General features: G+C 41.8%; 2 protein-coding genes across 2 annotated transcripts; both read right to left on the bottom strand.

Annotated features, from left to right (window-relative positions):
- Window positions 1–768: 768 nt before the first annotated feature.
- PCDHB14 (protocadherin beta 14) lies at window positions 769–5,639 on the bottom strand. The gene has a single exon (XM_070374494.1). It carries the CDS (start codon window positions 4,818–4,820, stop codon window positions 2,421–2,423), a length of 2,400 nt encoding a protein of 799 aa, XP_070230595.1. The 5' UTR covers window positions 4,821–5,639; the 3' UTR covers window positions 769–2,420.
- A 3,138-nt stretch (window positions 5,640–8,777) lies between these two features.
- On the bottom strand, window positions 8,778–18,354 carry LOC102277029 (protocadherin beta-12). Its single transcript, XM_070374493.1, is given in 2 exon segments — window positions 8,778–13,996; window positions 13,999–18,354. Coding segments are annotated over 2 exon segments (2,598 nt in total). The 5' UTR covers window positions 15,875–18,354; the 3' UTR covers window positions 8,778–13,274.
- Window positions 18,355–18,619: the final 265 nt, after the last annotated feature.

The following is an 18,619-nucleotide window of genomic DNA, read 5'->3' as shown; positions in this document are numbered from 1 at the left end:
TTAAATACTATTGAAATTCCCTCAAAATGGGGGTATATGCAATTTTCTATGCATATACATCTATGGTTCCATATGATGTTACCCAAATTTCTCATCTATGGGTGTAAAATTATTTTATCATGTATATCATCAACTAATGAGGTTGTGTGTAACTTCGTGTTCTTTTCAGACTTTGTTTTCCCCTCTTTTGAATTACTTTTCTCTTTCGTCCTTTAAAAAACATTCTATTGGCTCCCTTGATTTTCTGACTTTTGCTGATCTACAGGAGTTATCTGAATAACCTAAATATTAATCCTTCTGAGTTAAAATGTTGCAAGTAGCTTCTCCCTGCATCCCATCTGCTAGTTTATCTGAGCTATCCTCTAGTTTTAAGGTAGTAATGTTTGTCAATTTTTATCTTTATTGTTTGCGCTTTTCAAAATTTATTACTTTTAAATTGAAGGATAATTGCTTTACAATATTGTGTTAGTTTCTACCGTACATCAACATGAATCAGCCATAGGTATACACATTTTCCCTCCTGAACCTCCTTCCACCTCCTGTTTGCACTTTAAAAACCTTGTTTAAGAAAGTGAAACCAACAGTAAGGTTGTAAAGAGATTTTTACTTAGATATTTTCTTTATATAGTGAATTTTCCAGCCAATTTTACTGGAAAAGTAATCAGTCTCTCCCTCCCCCCGGTAATTTTGACATCTCTTCGGTCATGACTAAATTTTCCTATATAAAAGGATCTGACCTTGAATTTCATTCTATCTGGCAGTGTACAAGCTTGTTTATGAATTATTCAAGTAGAGTATTTTGTTCTTGTCTATTCTTACTCTTATGCATAAGAAAAGTAAGATTTGCTTCTTATGCCTCTGAGAGGTAAAGAGGGTCCAAACATTTTTTTTTTCAGGACTGTATAATGGCACCCGACTCCAGTACTCTCGCCTGGAAAATCCCGTGTACAGAAGAGCCTGGTAGGCTGCAGTCCATGGGGTTGCTAAGAGTCAGACATGACTGAGCAACTTCACTTTCACTTTTCACGCACTGGAAAAGGAAATGGCAACCCAGTCCAGTGTTCTTGCCTGGAGAATCCCAGGGACGGGGGAGCCTGGTGGACTGTCATCTATGGGGTCGCAGAGTCGGACACAACTGAAGTGACTTAGCAGCAGCAGTACTGCTTAAATGTCTAGTTAATAAAATTCTCACAACTGGTAAGTATCTGTTGCAATGCAAAATAAGACCAGTAAAAGCTTCATGAAGCAAAGAAAAATTTCCTAAGAAAATTGGAATTTGTTTTACCCATTTCACAACGTCAAGCAAAATTGCATTTTACTACATCATCTAGTCTATAATATTTAATTTTATAAGAGAAATCACAGAAATGTATATGCATAGTAGCTTTATTAGCCACACTACATTCTAGTTACCAAAATCTCCACTGAACTGTACACTTACAGATTGGAGACATTATGATTTGGAACACCATGAGGCATCTATAAGCCATTAATATAGACCCATCCTTTGTGAACATCTGAGAAAGAGCATAAATATTAAGGATTTTTAATATTTACTTTTAAAAATTAAGAGAAAAGTGAACTGAGTTCATTTCTTTAACAGTTTGAATTTTCATCTTAATTCTTAAGAAGTTTTTATCTTTATTCTTCTAGTGGAAGAGTATTTTACTTAAGATGACACCATAAACAATCGAGCTATGTAATGAACACTATAATACAAATTTAAACTGGCAAATGTGGCATATTGAGAGAAAACAAAGCAATGTAAAATAGCAGAACTCCCCTCAAAACAGCATCAACGACAATGAGAAAAGAGGAAAATTACTTAAGAAATCACTAATTTTCAATGTGGTCAGTTTTGTCATAAATTCATGAAAAACTCGATATAACAATAACCAAAACAAATAAGGTACCCTACTATTGAATATGGACAGGTAGCACTTTTACCCTTTATGATGAAAAATTTCAAAGGGAAGAGTGCAGTAAGATCCAATATACTTTCCACCCAGTCAACAGGACTTTTAATTTTTGAAGTATCTATCTATGCTTTGATGAAATATCTAGAAGTAAATTACATATATAGTGACATTCCCTAATACTTTAGAATTTACACCTTCAAATAATAATGTCGTCTTGCATAACACCATTATCACAACAAAAAATTAGCAATAACTCCATTACTATGACATTTAGACCAAATGACAAAAAAATCAAAACTATTTTTCCATGACATTATAGCCACTAATTTTAAAGCCACTAAAGCTTTTTAAAGCAACTGCGAGGAGAGCATAAGAAATGATAATACATGCAACTACCATCCAACATAAAATATATTACAGATTGGCAAAAAGGGGCCTACAAAAAAAAGGGGGTGTCTACAGTTTGCCAAGAATAACAAAACATCAGAAGTTTAAATTATTTTACTGAAGGTTGAGTCCAAAGCTATTTCTAAAGTTCTCATTTTCCCCTATATGCCTACCAGTGTCTTGGACTGGAAGATTAGGGATAATCGGCTTCAGAAATTTAAATTCATTCGTCCCAGGACCTCCCATCAGACACACCTCATACTGGTAGCTCTGGGACAGGGTTCCCGTGCCGCTGACGTCCACCAGGTGGCCTGGGAAGTGGCCCTCGGCCACCGGGCAGCGACCCGCCGAGGCCGCCCCGCCCCTCCTGCACAGCCGCACCGCCACGAACACCAGCACCGAGAAGAGGAAGAGCGACGACACCGACGCCAAGGCCACCACCAGGTAGACGGTGAGCGGGTCGGCCGGCGCCGCGGCCGCCGCTTCCGCTTCCGGGGCCGGCAGGTAGGGCTGCGAGAAGCCGTCCACCAGCAGCACGTGCAGCGTGACGCTGGCCGACAGCGGCGGCTCGCCGTTGTCCTTGACCAGCACCACCAGCCGCTGCTTGGGCGCGTCGCGCTCGCTCAGCAGCCGCGCCGTGCGCACCTCGCCGTTGTGCGCCCACACGCCGAACAGCCCGGGCTCCGTGGCCTTGAGCAGCTGGTACGACAGCCAGGCGTTCTGGCCCGCGTCGCCGTCCACCGCCACCACCTTGGTCACCAGGTAGCCCGGCTCGGCCGCCCTGGGCACCAGCTCGGTGCAGGGCGCCGAGGCGTTCTGCAGCGGGTAGAGCACGAAGGGCGCGTTGTCGTTGGCGTCCGCCACGAGCACGCGCACCAGCGCCTGGCTGCTGAGCGCGGGCGAGCCGCGGTCGGTGGCGCCCACGCGGAACTCGAAGGCTCTTAGGGCCTCGTAGTCCAGGGACGTGAGGGCGAAGAGGTGGCCGTTGTCGGGGTTGATGGACACGAGGGAGGCGAGGGGCACGAGCGGGTCGGGCGGCGGCAGCAGCGAGTAGGTGACCTGGGCGTTGGCGCCCGCGTCTGTGTCTGTGGCGCTGACGCTGCCGATATGCAGGGCGGGGCTGTTGTTCTCGCGGACCCACAGGGTGTAGGAGGTCTGGGTGAAGGCGGGGGCGTTGTCGTTGACGTCGGACACCAGCACGGTTGTGTTGTGCTCGGTTTTCAGTCTTGGGGTTCCCATGTCAGTGACCGTGATGGTGATATTGTACTCTGCTCTTTCCTCTCTGTCCAGTGCTTTATCTGAAACTAGGGTGAAAAAGTTCTTGAAGGTCGGTTTCAGAAAAAATGGGAGGTCATCTTGGATAGAGCAAATAATCCTTCCATTTTCTCCAGAGTCTTGGTCTCGGACACTAAAAAGAGCCACAAGCGTCTCTGCGGCGTTCTCTGGAATTATCTTTGTAATTGATGAGATGATCACTTCTGGCGGATTGTCATTTGTATCTATTACTTTCACCAAAAGAGTGCATTCTTCGGAAAGACCCCCACCGTCTGTTGCCTGAATATTTATAGTGTAGGATTGTACTACTTCAAAATCCAGTTGTGATCTCAAATGAACTTCCCCAGATATTGGATTGATTTCAAATGTTTTACGAATATCTTCCGATGCATGAAAAAACGTATAAAGTATTTTCCCATAATTTCCTGCATCCAGATCCTTAGCAGAGACGGTGATAATCCAAGAGCCAACCGGTGCGTTTTCCAGGACCTGCACCTCATAGAGCCTCTGAGGAAATTGCGGGGCATTGTCGTTGATGTCTAAGACCTTGATGAGGACCAAAGTTGTCCCAGACCTGGGGGGATTTCCACCATCCAGTGCTACAAGTGTTAATCTGAGCTCAGGCTCCTCCTCATGATCTAACGCTCTGTGCAGGACCAGTTCTGGGTATATCTTTCCATCGTCGCTGTCTTGAATTTTAATGTAGAAGTGAGAATTGGGGCTAACTGTGTAGTTTTGAAGACTGTTGCTTCCTACATCCAAATCTTGGGCACTCTCCATTAGGAATGTAGTTCCAATAGTGGTACTTTCTGATATTTTAATAACTATTTCATTGTCAAGAAATGTAGGGGAGTGATCATTTATATCTTTGATGTGCAGCTCAGCCTGAAAAAACTGTAAAGGGTTTTCCAATACCATCTGAAAATGCATCACACAGGGCTCCGTGGAGCCACACATCTCTTCCCGGTCCAGTTTATCGTTTATCAGCAAATCCCCAGTCAGCAAATCGAGGTGCAAATGCTTTTCATTATCATCACATACTACCCGAGCCTCCCGTGAAGAGAGCTCCTCCACACCAAGCCCCAGATCCCTTGCCAGATTAGCCACCGAAGAACCGATTTCTGTTTCCTCTGCCACAGAATAGGGCACAGACTCGGGACGCGCCTGAGACAATCCCAGTAAAACAAAGAGAATCAGGACTTGCCTTTTCCGCAGAACGAGTGCCCCTCTGATCTCCATGGTTCTTTGAAGAAACCTTTTTTGTGGAAATTTCTTAGTTCATCCCTAATTTTGCAAACTGAGGCTCTGATTTTTTTTTTTAAGTTGGAAACTTCTGAAGGCTATATAAATCTCCAAGTCTGTAGGCGAAGCGCCTTAATACCTCTCTTTTCAGTGGGTTGGATGTTCTCTGTTCTCATGAATAATGGAGCCCTGTGTTGTAGAAGCACTGTTTTTGTCTTATACTGCAGCGCCACCATGTGTCTCTCTGATTTTTTTTCAGTAAAAAAATTTTTCTCTTTGAACAAGTAACTCATAAACTCATCTGGAGTATTTTAAAGCAATCCCAGACATCATGTATTTTTACATCTAAATACTTCACTAAGTATCTCTAACAGATAAGGACCACAAATTTAGTGATAGAACCTTAATACATTTTATATTCGATCTGTGTTTGCATTTCCCCATTTTCTTTTAAATCAGTATTTAAACAAAATTCATGAAATTCATTGAATTATCACTGTTTTGAATGCTTGACAAGAAGAACCATTAAAATATCCTGAACTGAAAAAAATTATGTTTTATTCAGGCCATTTCTTGAGTTATTGCAAATGTATTCTCCTCTCCAGTCTTGTAAACACTTATAGATTTCAGTCAGTTATGGTTAATATTGTCATTACTTTTTCACTTGTATATTTTTAAAAACTACATATTAAGGACATGACATTGTCTTTATGGGGCTCAAAGGCTAGAAAATTTGGTAATCACAATATGCCAAAGTAATCAAATGGCATATTATTTGGCATAAATAATCAAAATATGCCAAAATGTTTGCATAGGTAAATAGTAATATGTAAATACCTAGAAGGGACATCTTATACCCAGGAGATAGCACTGCATAGTGGTTATGAACATGGATTCTGGAATCACAGTATCTACGTTAGAATCCTAGTTCTGCTACTCACTGTCTACAGTCATGGGCAAATTATGTACCTCTGCTTCCTTACCTGTAAAATAGGGGTAATATTAATGTTTACCTTCTAGGATGATTATTATAGGAATCTAATGGTTTAATATTTACAAAGTGGCTGGTAAGTGCTTGTTCAGTTCAGTTCAGTTGCTCAGTCATGCCCGACTCTTTGCAACCCCATGGACTGCAGCATACCAGGCTTCCCTGTCCATCACCAACTCCCAGAGCTTGCTCAAACTCATGTCTATCAAATCAGTGATGCCATCCAACCACCTCATCCTCTGTCATCCCCTTCTCCTCCTGCCTTCAATCTTTCCCAGCATCAGAGTCTTTTCCAATGAGTCAGTTCTTCACATCAGGTGGCCAAAGTATTGGAGCTTCAGCTTCAGCATCAATCCTTCCAATGAATATTCAGGACTGATTTCCTTTAGGATTGACTGGTTTGATCTCCTTGCAGTCCAAGGGACTCTCAAGAGTCTTCTCCAACACCACAGTTCAAAAGCATCAATTCTTTGGTGCTTATCTTTATGGTCCATCTCTCACATCCATACATGACTACTGGAAAAACCATAGCTTTGACTAGACGGACTTTTGTTGGACTTTTAATACGCTATCTAGGTTGGTAATAGCTTTTGTTCCAAGGAGTAAGCATCTTTTAATTTCATGGCTGCATGAAATTATGATAGCATATATATGCTACCACGTGTGAAATACATAGCTAGTGGGAAGGTGCTGTATAGCACAGGAAGCTCGGCTCAGTGCTCTGTAATGACCTAGAGAGGAGGGAGGGGGAGAGGTAGCAGGGATGCTCAAGAGAGAGGGCATATGTGTATACATATAGCTGATTCATGCAAAATTAACACAACACCGTAAAGCAGTTACACTCCAGTTATATGGCTGCTGACTGATCAGAATGATTGCTACATGTTGGAGTAGCTGTGGAAATTTCTTAAGGCAACAATGAAGTTTGCTGCATCAATGGAGTCTTCGTTTCATGAAGTTTCTCTGTAGCCCACAATGCTGTTTGAGAGCATTTTACCCATAACAGAACTTCTTTGAAAATTGGAGTTGATTCTCTTAAACCCTGCTGCTACTCTATCAACTAAGTTTATGTCATATTCTAAACCCTTTGTTGTCATTTCAGTAACCTTCACAGCATTTTCACCTGTAGATTCCATCTCAAGAAATCACTTTCTTTGCATATCCATAAGAAGCAACTCCTCATCCATGAGAAAGTTTCATCATGAGATTTCAGCAGTTCAGTCACATCTTCAGGGTCCATTTCTAATTCTAGTTCTTTTGCTATTTCCACCATATCTGAAGTTTCTTCCTCCACTGAAGTTTGAACCCCTGAGTCACAAGGGTTGAAATAAACTTCTTCCAAACTCCTGTTAATATTGATATTTTGATTGCTCCCCATGAATCAATGTATTTCTGATGGCATCCAGAATGGTGAATCTTTTTCAAAAGGTTTTCAATTTCCTTTGCCCAGATCCATTAGAGAAATCACCATCTGTGGCAGCCAAAGATTTATGAAATGTATTTCTTAAATAGTTAAGACTTGAAAGTCAAAATGACTCCTTGATTCATGGGGTGCAGAACAGATGTTGTGTGCGGGCATAAAAACAACACTATTCTGGTTGTACATCTCCAGCACTAGGTCTCACCAGTGGGTTTAAAATACTCAGTAAAACATGCTGTAAACAGGTGTGCTGTTATCCAGGCTTTGTTGTTCCATTTAAAGAGCACAGGCAGAATAGGTTTTGCATAATTCTTAAGAGTCCTAGGGTCTTTGGAATGGTAAATAAACATTGGTTTCAACTTAAAAGTTACCAGCTGTGTTAGACCATTACAAAAGAATCAGCCTGTCCTTTAAAACTTTGAAGTGAGGCATTACTTCTCTCTAGCTATGAAAATCCTATATGACTTCTCCTTCCAATGTAAGACTATGTCATCGACACTGAAAAGCTGTGATGGTGTAGTCAGCTTCATGAATTATCTTAGCTAGATCTTTTGGATAACTTGCTGCAACTTCTGCATCAGAACTTTCTGCTTCACCTTGCACTTTCATGTCCTAGAGACAGCTTCTTTCCTTAAATCTCACAAACCAACCTCTGCTAGCTTCAAATTTTTCTTCTGTTACTTACTCATTTCTCTCAGCTTTTATAGAATTGAAGAGTTGAAGCCTTATTCTGTATTAAACTTTGGCTTAAAGCAATGTTATATATCTGGTTTGATCTTCTGTGCAGGCCACTAAAACTTTCTCCACATCAGCAATGAGACTATCACTTTCTTATTATTTGTGTATTCTCTGGATTAGCACTTTTAATTTCCTTCAAGAACTTATCCCTGGAGGATTTCCCTGGTGGTACAGTGGCTAAGACTCTGTACTCGCAATGCAGGGGCATGGGTTTGATCCTTGGTCAGGGAGCTAGATCCCACATGCCACAACTGAGTTCACTTGCTGCAACAAAGATGGAAGATCCCTCATGCTGCAACTAAGACCTGGAGCAGCCAAATAAGTTAATTTTAAAAAAGAGAAATAAGTAGAGAGAACTTGGCCTTTGCATTCACACCTGGGTCTTTGGTGCAAGAGGCCTTTTAGCCTTTCTTGTCTTGCAGCATGCCTTTTTCACCAAGTTTAATAATTTATAACTTTTGATTTAAAATGACATATGTGACTCTTGCTTTCATTTGAACACTTAAGGCAAATTGTAGGATTATTAATTGGCCTATTTTCAGTATTGTTGTGTCTCAGGGAATAGGGAGGTCCAAGGAGAGGGAGAAAGATGGGGAACAGCCAGTTGGTAGAGCAGTCAGAACATTTATCTGTTGAGTTCACTGTCTTATATGGGTACAGTTCATGGTGCTCCCCCAAATGATTACAACAGTAACATCAAAGGTCACTGATCAAAAAAAAAAAAAAGATCACTGATCACAGATCACCATTATATTTTGTTTTATTATAACAAATATAGTTAAAATGAAAAGTTTGAAATAGTGAATTACCAAAATGTTACACAGAGATATAAAGTGAGCAAATGCTGTTGGAAAAATGGTGTCGATAGGTATGCTTGTTGCAGGGTTGCCACAAACTTTATATTTGTAAAAATACACAATCTCTGCAAAGTGCAATAAAATGAGGTACGCCTGTGTTTGAAACCATGAGATCTCCATGTAAACCAAGCAAAAATGTGTCAAACGAGAATAGAAGAGGTTTAGCATAGAATTCTGAGAAATATCTTCATTTAGAGATGAGGTAAGAAAGTATTTTTTTAAAAAGATGAGGAAGGCCCAGAGTTCAGAATTATGAAACCAAAAGCATATAGCATTTCAAAACTATGAGGAAGATTGACAGTAGCAAATGCTTCAGAAAACTCAAGAAAAATAAATATTAAAATGGTCCATTGGATTTAAGGAGATGGTCATTGTGCAGGATTCTGTTAGATGTCTGCCAAAATCTGTTCCCTTTTTCTTTATAGAGATAGAACTGTATCCAAGCACATAGTGTCTCCATCTTGCCTGTAGTTAGGTGTGGCTAAGTTCTCACACATTGTGAATAGAACTTTCATTTGCCACTCCTGGGTCTGCCACATCTGGATTCTCTTTTCCCTCCTAGTCAACTAGAACCCAGATGTAGCAGTGACCCAGCTACAGTCATGTAGATTATGACATTGCAATAGGGGATGCAAGAGGAATTACTTGGAACAAATTTTGGTTCCAGAAGGACCATGAAGAGCAAAGCTGCCCTGTCTATGCAATCATTTACCCATTGTGGCTGTTAGAGGAAAGAGACATATTTTACAAGCCATTGCATAATTGTACTACTCTATTTCAGCAGTGTAATCTTAAAAACTTACACAGAAATCTTTGATCAGCTTTACAATAGCAGTTTTCAATATGGACTGCACTGGGTTGAAAAGCAAGAGGGATAAGGAAGTAAAAATGGAAATCCTTTTGAGAAATTTAGCTGCAAAAGAAAAAAGTAGATTTGTATCTGGAGAGGAATTTAGACTCAAGAGGGTTTTTTAAGCCTAGAGAAATGTTTTTAAAATGCTGATTTGCAGTACTGAGTAAAGAAGGAGAAAATTAAAATATACAAGAAAGGATATTATCAGTGTTAAGCCCCTAGAAGGTTGTCAAAGACAGGATTCAGCAAATATGAATGAGTTGGACTTAAGTGGAAGGGAACTCAGCAGAGGAAATTACAAGTACATATGCTATCAAGAGTATAAATTTGGGGATAGGAAATTAAGATAATTCCCATCTGATGGATTTTGTTTTCTCTTTAAGATATTAAGTAAGTTCATCTGCAAAAAGCGGTATGTAAGTAGTAGGGTAAGAAGTTTAAGATAAGTAGGTATGAAGTTGTTATTGAAGAGTAAAAGAGAATGCTACTTAGGAAAATATAAAAAGATTTCTTGATCTTGAAAGCCCAATTAATTTTGAATGTGATAACCTTAGTGGTGATAGTACTGATTATTTTCTAAGCTTTGTTTTATAAAGTGTGGCATCCTAGGTGTAAGAGAAAAGATAATTTTTATTGAATAATTTAACTAGATAAAAATATTTATCTAATGTGTTTCATCAGGAGGTAAAGGAAATCCTAGAGTGAAGGAAAATTGAAACAGAGAATTGAGAATATGAGCATGAACATGGTTGGAAATGGTAAAATCGGAGTCAGCTGATGGGAAGGAAATTAAAACAGGAGGGGGTTGATAGGTAATAGCAGCATCATGGGATGGAGGTCTTGACAAGGTCAAAGACAAGATGTGATAGAATCAGAGGGCTAAAGGCACAGAAGGTTCTCATAGAAGGTATTCTTAGAGGGAGAGATCTGAAATCATATTTCATAGAATAATCCTGGGTAGTGAGAAAGTACAGCATGCGGCCAAGGTACTGAGAGGCCATGCTAGATTAACCAGTGGATGCGTGCTCAGTCACGTCCAACTCTTCAACTTCATGGACTGTAGCCCACCAGGCTTCTCTGTCCATGGGATTATTCCAGCAAGAATATGGAGTGGGTTGCCATTACCTTCTCCAGGGGATATTCCTGACCCAGGGATGGAACCCACATCTCTTGGGGCTCCTGCAGCTCCTGCATTGGCAGGTGGATTCTTCACCACTGAGCCACCTGGGAAGCCCCTTTTTTCCCATACTCTTGGCAAATTCCAACCTAAACTGTTGTTTTGTTCTTATTAGCAAGGGTTTTCAAGAAAATCAACTCTGGGAAGCTGAACAGTTTCTTACATCTCCGTTTTGTAAGTGACCTCTTCCCATTGACAACCTATAGTCCTTTAATATAAAATTGGCTGATACAGTTGAATTCCTATGCACTGGTTTAAATTTAACTGTAAATTATTTGATGCATAAGAGCAAAATTTGTTTTTAACAATACATTTGAAGAGAATTGGTTGGTTTACTTGTATCTGAGCTCCAAAGGCCTCACCATTCTCCATTAGAGTCAGGAAACAGTTCTTTCCATAAATAGACAAGTCTTCCTGTTCAGATAGGTGGAAAAACCTGAAGCAACAGGCTTTTCTCTGCTGTTGGACCTGTTAAATTTTCTGCCTGAGTTGTTTAAACTGCTCTTTCCCCTTCCCCTATTATAAATGTGAGAGGCCAAGCTTACTGGGAAAAACAAGCTACTAGAACACTCCCACCTTCATTTTTGACAGCTATCCCATCATATATCTCTTTATGCTAGTGGTCATCCATCTTTTCCCCACTAAGTACGGTAAAGATAGGAGGTAACCTTAATACTTTGATTTATTAATATGAGTTTTTGTTCTCTATGTAAAGAAGCTTACATTTATTTTAAGCTTTCATTTATTTCTAGTTCCACTTCTGAAAACAGAAAATTAGAATTTAGTTAGCCTGCATGGAGAAACTTTTGTTCCCTCCATTTTTCTTAAATTCAAAGAGTAATCAATCAGTTCATACAGTTCAAAAGAACTGGCAGTGAAATTTTAGCATTCAAGAAGTGTAAACATTAGGTTATTTTGGATATGCTAGAGCGAGAGATTGTACTTACAGGCATTATTAACTAATACCCAGCCTCTCTACAATGTTAAGATTAGAATATCTTCAAGAGGCAGTTCCTGGCATTGACTCTAGTCTGTGGCCCCACCTCAGGAATAAAAACAATCATTTTACCATCATGCATGTCCTCTTTCTCATACCTACTCTCTCTCTTGTGAACATATTTCCTTTCCCTGTATACCCCTACTCATTTTGCTCATCTATACTTTCCTTCCACGACATATAGACTTTAAGACTTTTTGATGAAATTCTTGGAAATATCCTCCCCCAACAATGAAGGCTTTCTCTTCTATGATATAGTCAGGTCATTCAAAGCAAAAGTGGTTGGTTAGAGCTTGTACAGCATGAAACAAAACTTCCTCCTACAATGGCTTGAAAAAAGTTTTAAAATTAGAATGTTAAAGGACTATCTTTTCCTACTTTTCAGTACTCTACAAATATCTGAGAAACGTGGTTTTGAAACTTTGGATTGCTACCCATTAGTAAGTCATGAAATCAATTTAGTGGATCATGACATTTGAAAATTAAATTGAAAATTAAATTGAATGGAATAATATAGGCAATTTCAAATTGCATCACAAAAAGCTAAGTAGTTTACAAAACATTTCTATTATGTTTATATGTTATATAATTTTTCTATTGGCTATTTCAAAATTTGAAAATTAGTGCCCAGTGTATATATATTCTGGGAGAGCACAGGAGGCAAAAGATTATACACTTTAGCACATAAGTCCACTCTACAATAAACAAATTATGGTTCAGGAGCCTGCATTCTACTAGATTGCATTATACCTTTGTAACATTAGTCAGATATCTGGAAAATAAAAACTTTAAATTCCAAGATTATGTGGGTGGTCACAATATTAATATGTCTTCACAATAACCCTCCAGGATCAATAAGGAAGAGACACTAGGAAAATTGCCTTCTAGCCCTTTCTAACAAGGTGATTATGTTTATCAAAGGACATTATTTTCAGGTATATTTTCAGCAGTAATTAAACGTTTTAAAAAGTTAATTAAAGAGTGGTGAATTTAAAGAAAGAAAAATGACATTTCTGAATAGCAACCAATATTAAACCACAAGAAAAACTGCAAAAAATGAAGACATGCTTGAACACTTGAAATACTTTGAAAGTGGTCTGCTTTATTTTATCAAAAGCATAATTGTGAGTGAAAGTTCAACTGAAGAAGGAGCCATGTGAAAAAAGTTACTTGGTGTAAGGCAAGTTAATTAATTATGAATTAAGACCTCCTTGGTTAGAGAATAAGTTACTATTTGTAATAATTACAACCACAAAAAATAAGCATTGACTTAAAAGAAGATGGGTACAACATGCAAAGATATAAAGTAACAGTGCAATTTCAAACATATATTTCAAAAGTAACAGTGCAATTTCAAACACAACGATGGTGTGGAAGCAGCACAAAACAACATGTATATTAGATATAAAACTTAATTATGGTCACTGAATATTGAACCCAAGGCTATTGTAGGAAGTATGATTTTCCTCTATTTCTTTCCCGGTGCGTTGGGTCGGGAGATTGGGGAGAATCGGCTTCAAGAATTTGAACTCATTCGTCCCAGTACCTCCCATCAGACACACCTCATACTGGTAGCTCTGGGACAGGGTCCCCGTGCCGCTGACGTCCACCAGGTGGCCCGGGAAGTGGCCCTCGGCCACCGGGCAGCGACCCGCCGAGGCCGCCCCGCCCCTCCTGCACAGCCGCACCGCCACGAACACCAGCACCGAGAAGAGGAAGAACGACGACACCGACGCCAAGGCCACCACCAGGTAGACGGTGAGCGGGTCGGCCGGCGCCGCGGCCGCCGCTTCCGCTTCCGGGGCCGGCAGGTAGGGCTGCGAGAAGCCGTCCACCAGCAGCACGTGCAGCGTGACGCTGGCCGACAGCGGCGGCTCGCCGTTGTCCTTGACCAGCACCACCAGCCGCTGCTTGGGCGCGTCGCGCTCGCTCAGCAGCCGCGCCGTGCGCACCTCGCCGTTGTGCGCCCACACGCCGAACAGCCCGGGCTCCGTGGCCTTGAGCAGCTGGTACGACAGCCAGGCGTTCTGGCCCGCGTCGCCGTCCACCGCCACCACCTTGGTCACCAGGTAGCCCGGCTCGGCCGCCCTGGGCACCAGCTCGGTGCAGGGCGCCGAGGCGTTCTGCAGCGGGTAGAGCACGCGGGCGCGTTGTCGTTGGCGTCCGCCACGAGCACGCGCACCAGCGCCTGGCTGCTGAGCGCGGGCGAGCCGCGGTCGGTGGCGCCCACGCGGAACTCGAAGGCTCTTAGGGCCTCGTAGTCCAGGGACGTGAGGGCGAAGAGGTGGCCGTTGTCGGGGTTGATGGACACGAGGGAGGCGAGGGGCACGAGCGGGTCGGGGGGCGGCAGCAGCGAGTAGGTGACCTGGGCGTTGGCTCCCGCGTCTGTGTCTGTGGCGCTGACGCTGCCGATGTGCAGGGCGGGGCTGTTGTTCTCGCGGACCCACAGGGTGTAGGAGGTCTGGGTGAAGGCGGGGGCGTTGTCGTTGACGTCGGACACCAGCACGGTTATGTTGTGCTCGGTTTTCAGTCTTGGGGTTCCCATGTCAGTGACCGTGATGGTGATGTTGTACTCAGCTTGGCTTTCTCTGTCCAGCATTCTTTCCGTTTGCAACGTGTAGTAATTCTCAACTGAAGATTTTAGCACGAACGGGAGGTTTTCTGAAACAGAACAAATCATCCTCCCATTCTCCCCAGAGTCTCTATCTCGGATACTAAAAACCATAACCACAGTCTCCGGAGAATTTTCTGGGATTGGGCTGGTAATTGATGACACAGTCACTTCAGGAGCATTGTCATTCACATCCATCACCTCAATTCTGAGTGTTGATTTTCCAAAAAGGCCTCCCCCATCTGTGGCTTGAATGATTATGGAATATGATTCAGTTGTTTCAAAATCCAGGGGTGAAGTTAAACTCACTTCTCCAGACTTTTGGTTAATTTCAAATGTCTTGCGAATATCTTCTGAGGCATGGGAAAACATATATGATATTTCCCCGTTTTTCCCGGAATCTAAATCCCAAGCTGAGACGGTGACAACTGGTGAGCCTAGTGTGCTATCTTCTGAAATCTTCACCTCATAAAATGGCTGCTCAAACTCAGGGGAGTTGTCATTAATGTCCACGACCAGCACCCGGACCAAGGCACTCCCGGACTTAGGCGGAGACCCGCCATCCAGAGCGGTGAGGATGAAACTGAGTTCAGACTGCTCTTCATAATCCAGCGCCTTATCTAGAACTAACTCTGGGTATTTCCTATTATCCGGATTGACTCTCATTTTAATATGGAAATGCGAGTTGGGGCTTATTGTGTAGTTTTTTAGAGCGTTGATTCCTACATCCAAATCCTTTGCACTTTCTAGTAAGAACACAGCACCGACAGGACTGTTCTCTGGGATTTCTAAGAGCATTTCTTTTTCTAAGAAGGCAGGAGAGTTATCATTTATATCCTTGACCTGGAGCTCAATCCTTAAAAACTGCAAGGGGCTTTTCATTAATATCTGGAAATGCAGCACACAAGGCTCGGTGAAGCTACAGAGCTCCTCCCGGTCTAGTGCTTCACTTAAGAGCAAATCCCCTGTATTTATGTCCAGCTGCAATCGCTGTTTGTTATCATTAGAGACCACACGAGCCCCTCTGAAGGATAGCTCACCCACTTCCAGCCCCAGGTCTTTTGCCAGATTGCCTACAATGCTCCCACTCTGCATTTCCTCTGCCACTGAGAAGCGCCCAAAGTCAGAGCCCGCTTGAGACATCCCCAGCAAAACAAAGAAAAGCAGGACTTGCCTTATCTGCAGAACGCCTGCGCCTCCAATCTCCATAGCTCCTTTCCCAAAGTCTTCCTGCAGAATCGCTTCACCCTTCCCACTTCTGGGTAAGGTGCCTCTGATATGTCCACCGAATCTTCCGAGGCTTAAGGATTTTAACCTTGTTGAATAACTTCTAGTTTGCCACTTGAAGCCTTGTTCTTTTTGTCTTCCTAGTGCTCTTTTTGCACTGGGTAACAATGTCCAGAACATCATCCAGCATAGAATGTTTTTTCTCCCCCAGCGATGTTATCCTGCAGCGCCACCATGCGTTTCCACAGATTTTCAGAGTTTGATGAAAGCTACCTAAATTCCATTCACATAAATATCCTCCAGAAGCAAATATTCTTTTATATATTGTGTTCAAGTGATTACAGATATCGTCTATCATCCATAAGAGGTATTCTATACTGTTTATAGTTTTTTATGTTATTAGTATTTTAAAAAGCATTTAAGCATCCTTCTCCACTCTCCACACAATTGTGGTGAATACAGAAATATGTGATTCCTGGCCTCCAGGAGCTTGTAATCTTTCTGAGAAAACTGAGCACCAGAAACAAGGAGAGTATAAGTGACTGTTTCACTGAACAAAATTCCAGCACTATTTGGCCTTCCTTAAGTGGTAAGGGAAAGGGAAAGTGTACACAAGTCATTTCAGAAGTCCTCTCAAAGAATATGAAACTGAATTAACCATGAGGTAGAACAAAGAGAACTATATATAGATAGTTCTTATAGCACTAGAAGGCCGTCTGTAGATTTCCTTGATAGCAGTGAACTGTGAACTAAGAGAAAAATGAAGTAAGATACTGGGGTGGAACATATTGTGGAAATCCGTAATTTAGTTCTGCTGCTGCTGCTGCTGCTAAGTTGCATCAGTCGTGTCCGACTCTGTGCGACCCCATAGACAGCAGCCCACCAGGCTCCCCTGTCCCTGGGATTCTCCAGGCAAGAACACTGGAGTGGGTTGCCATTCTAGTTTCTCATAATTTACCAAAAAAAAAAAAAAAAGAACAAATACACAAACATGTTAGTTTCATTTAACACAGGCTTACTCCTAAAACTGGCTTCCCTCAGTTTCCCAAGATTTATTCCAGCTACAGTTATGGTCATCTGCTGTCTTTTTCAGCACAGGAAGAGAGAGTGAAAGAGATTCTCTTTCCCAGTTGTAGGACAAAAACTTAGTTTTACTCTGATCAGACTAACCAAGATCATGTACCTGCTGCTGAGGCGATCATTGTTTCAGGGGTATAGAATTAAGAAAGTGAAAGTGAGTCACTCAGTTATGTCCAACTCTCTGCGACCCCATGGACTATCATGAAATTCTATACAGGCCAGAATAGAATTGGAGTGGCTAGCCGTTCCCTTCTCCAGGGGATCTTCCCAACCCAGGGATCTAACCCAGGTCTCCCGCATTGCAGGCAGAATTCTTACCAGCTGATCCACCAGGGAAGCCCACAATAGAACTGTAGGTGGAGATTTTAGTTTCAGAATCTGAACTCATCTTTGTCCTCTGTTTTGCTTTAATCCTCTCTGGGGTCACCTCTTAAGCTTTTGATGGTTTCAGTTTTAGCCAGAGTACATGGTTGCTACATGGTGAGCGAGATTGTTTGGAACAGAATTCACCTGTGATGTCCAGTATAGAAGGTCTCAAGAGTGTCCTCAAAAATTGATGGAGGAGGGATCTAAGAAGTTTTCATTTTTAAAATGTTAAGTTCAATTATATTCTTAAAAATGTAAGCTAAACACATGGTTGAAAAATAAATCACTACAAAAGGGCAGAAATTGAAAAGTAGATGGATTTACTACACACAGTTATCCTCACTCCTTTTATTTTTGAATTTAGAGTGAGATTTATTATGTTCAGAGAAGACAGAATACCCTCATGTTTGATTCCTTCCAAATTTCGAAGAGCAATATTACAGTCAGTTCAGTCGCTCAGTCATGTCCAACTCTTTGCGACCCCGTGAATCGCAGCTCGCCAGGCCTCCCTGTCCATCACCAACTCCCAGAGTTCACCCAAACTTAATGTGCATCGAGTCAGTGATGCCATCCAGCCATCTCATCCTCTGTCGTCCCCTTCTCCTCCTGCCCCCAATCCCTCCCAGCATCAGGGTCTTTTTCCAGTGAGTCAACTCTTCGCATGAGGTGGCCAAAGTATTGGAGCTTCAGCTTCAGCATCAGTCCTTCCAATGAACACCCAGGACTGATCTCCTTTAGGATGGACTGGTTGGATCTCCTTGCAGTCCAGGGGACTCCCTTGAGTCTTCTCCAACACCACTGTTCAAAAGCATCAATTCTTCAGCACTCAGCTTTCTTTATAGTCCAACTCTCACATCCATACATGACTACTGGAAAAACCATAGCCTTGACTAGACAGACTTTTGTTGGCAAAGTAATGTCTCTGCTTTTAAATATGCTATCTAGGTTGGTCATAACTTTCCTTCCAAGGAAAGCATCTTTTAATTTCATGGCTTCAATCACCATCTGCAGTGATTTTGGAGCCCCCCAAAATAAAGTCTGACACTGTTTCCACTGTTTCCCCATCTATTTCCCATAAAGTGATGGGACCAGATGCCATGATCTTAGTTTTCTGAATGCTGAGCTTTAAGCCAACTTTTTCATTCTCCTCCTTCACTTTCATCAAGAGGCTTTTTCGTTCCTCTTCACTTTCTGCCATAAGGGTGGTGTCATCTGCATATCTGAGGTTATTGATATTTCTCCTGGCAATCTTGATTCCAGCTTGTGCTTCTTCCAGCCCAGCATTTCTCATGATGTACTCTGCATATAAGTTAAATAAGCAGGGTGACAATGTACAGCCTTGACGTACTCCTTTTCCTATTTGGAACCAGTCTGTTGTTCCATGTCCAGTTCTAACTGTTGCTTCCTGACCTGCATACAGGTTTCTCAAGAGAGGTCAGGTGGTCTGGTATTCCCATCTCTCTTTTTTTTTAAGGATAAAAA

The sequence above is a fragment of the Bos mutus genome, chromosome 7 (genome assembly GCF_027580195.1).
Source record: "Bos mutus isolate GX-2022 chromosome 7, NWIPB_WYAK_1.1, whole genome shotgun sequence".
Taxonomy (NCBI): Eukaryota; Metazoa; Chordata; class Mammalia; order Artiodactyla; family Bovidae; genus Bos; species Bos mutus.
Note: the sequence above shows the minus strand (reverse complement) of the source record. Positions and strands in the feature narration are given on the sequence as shown.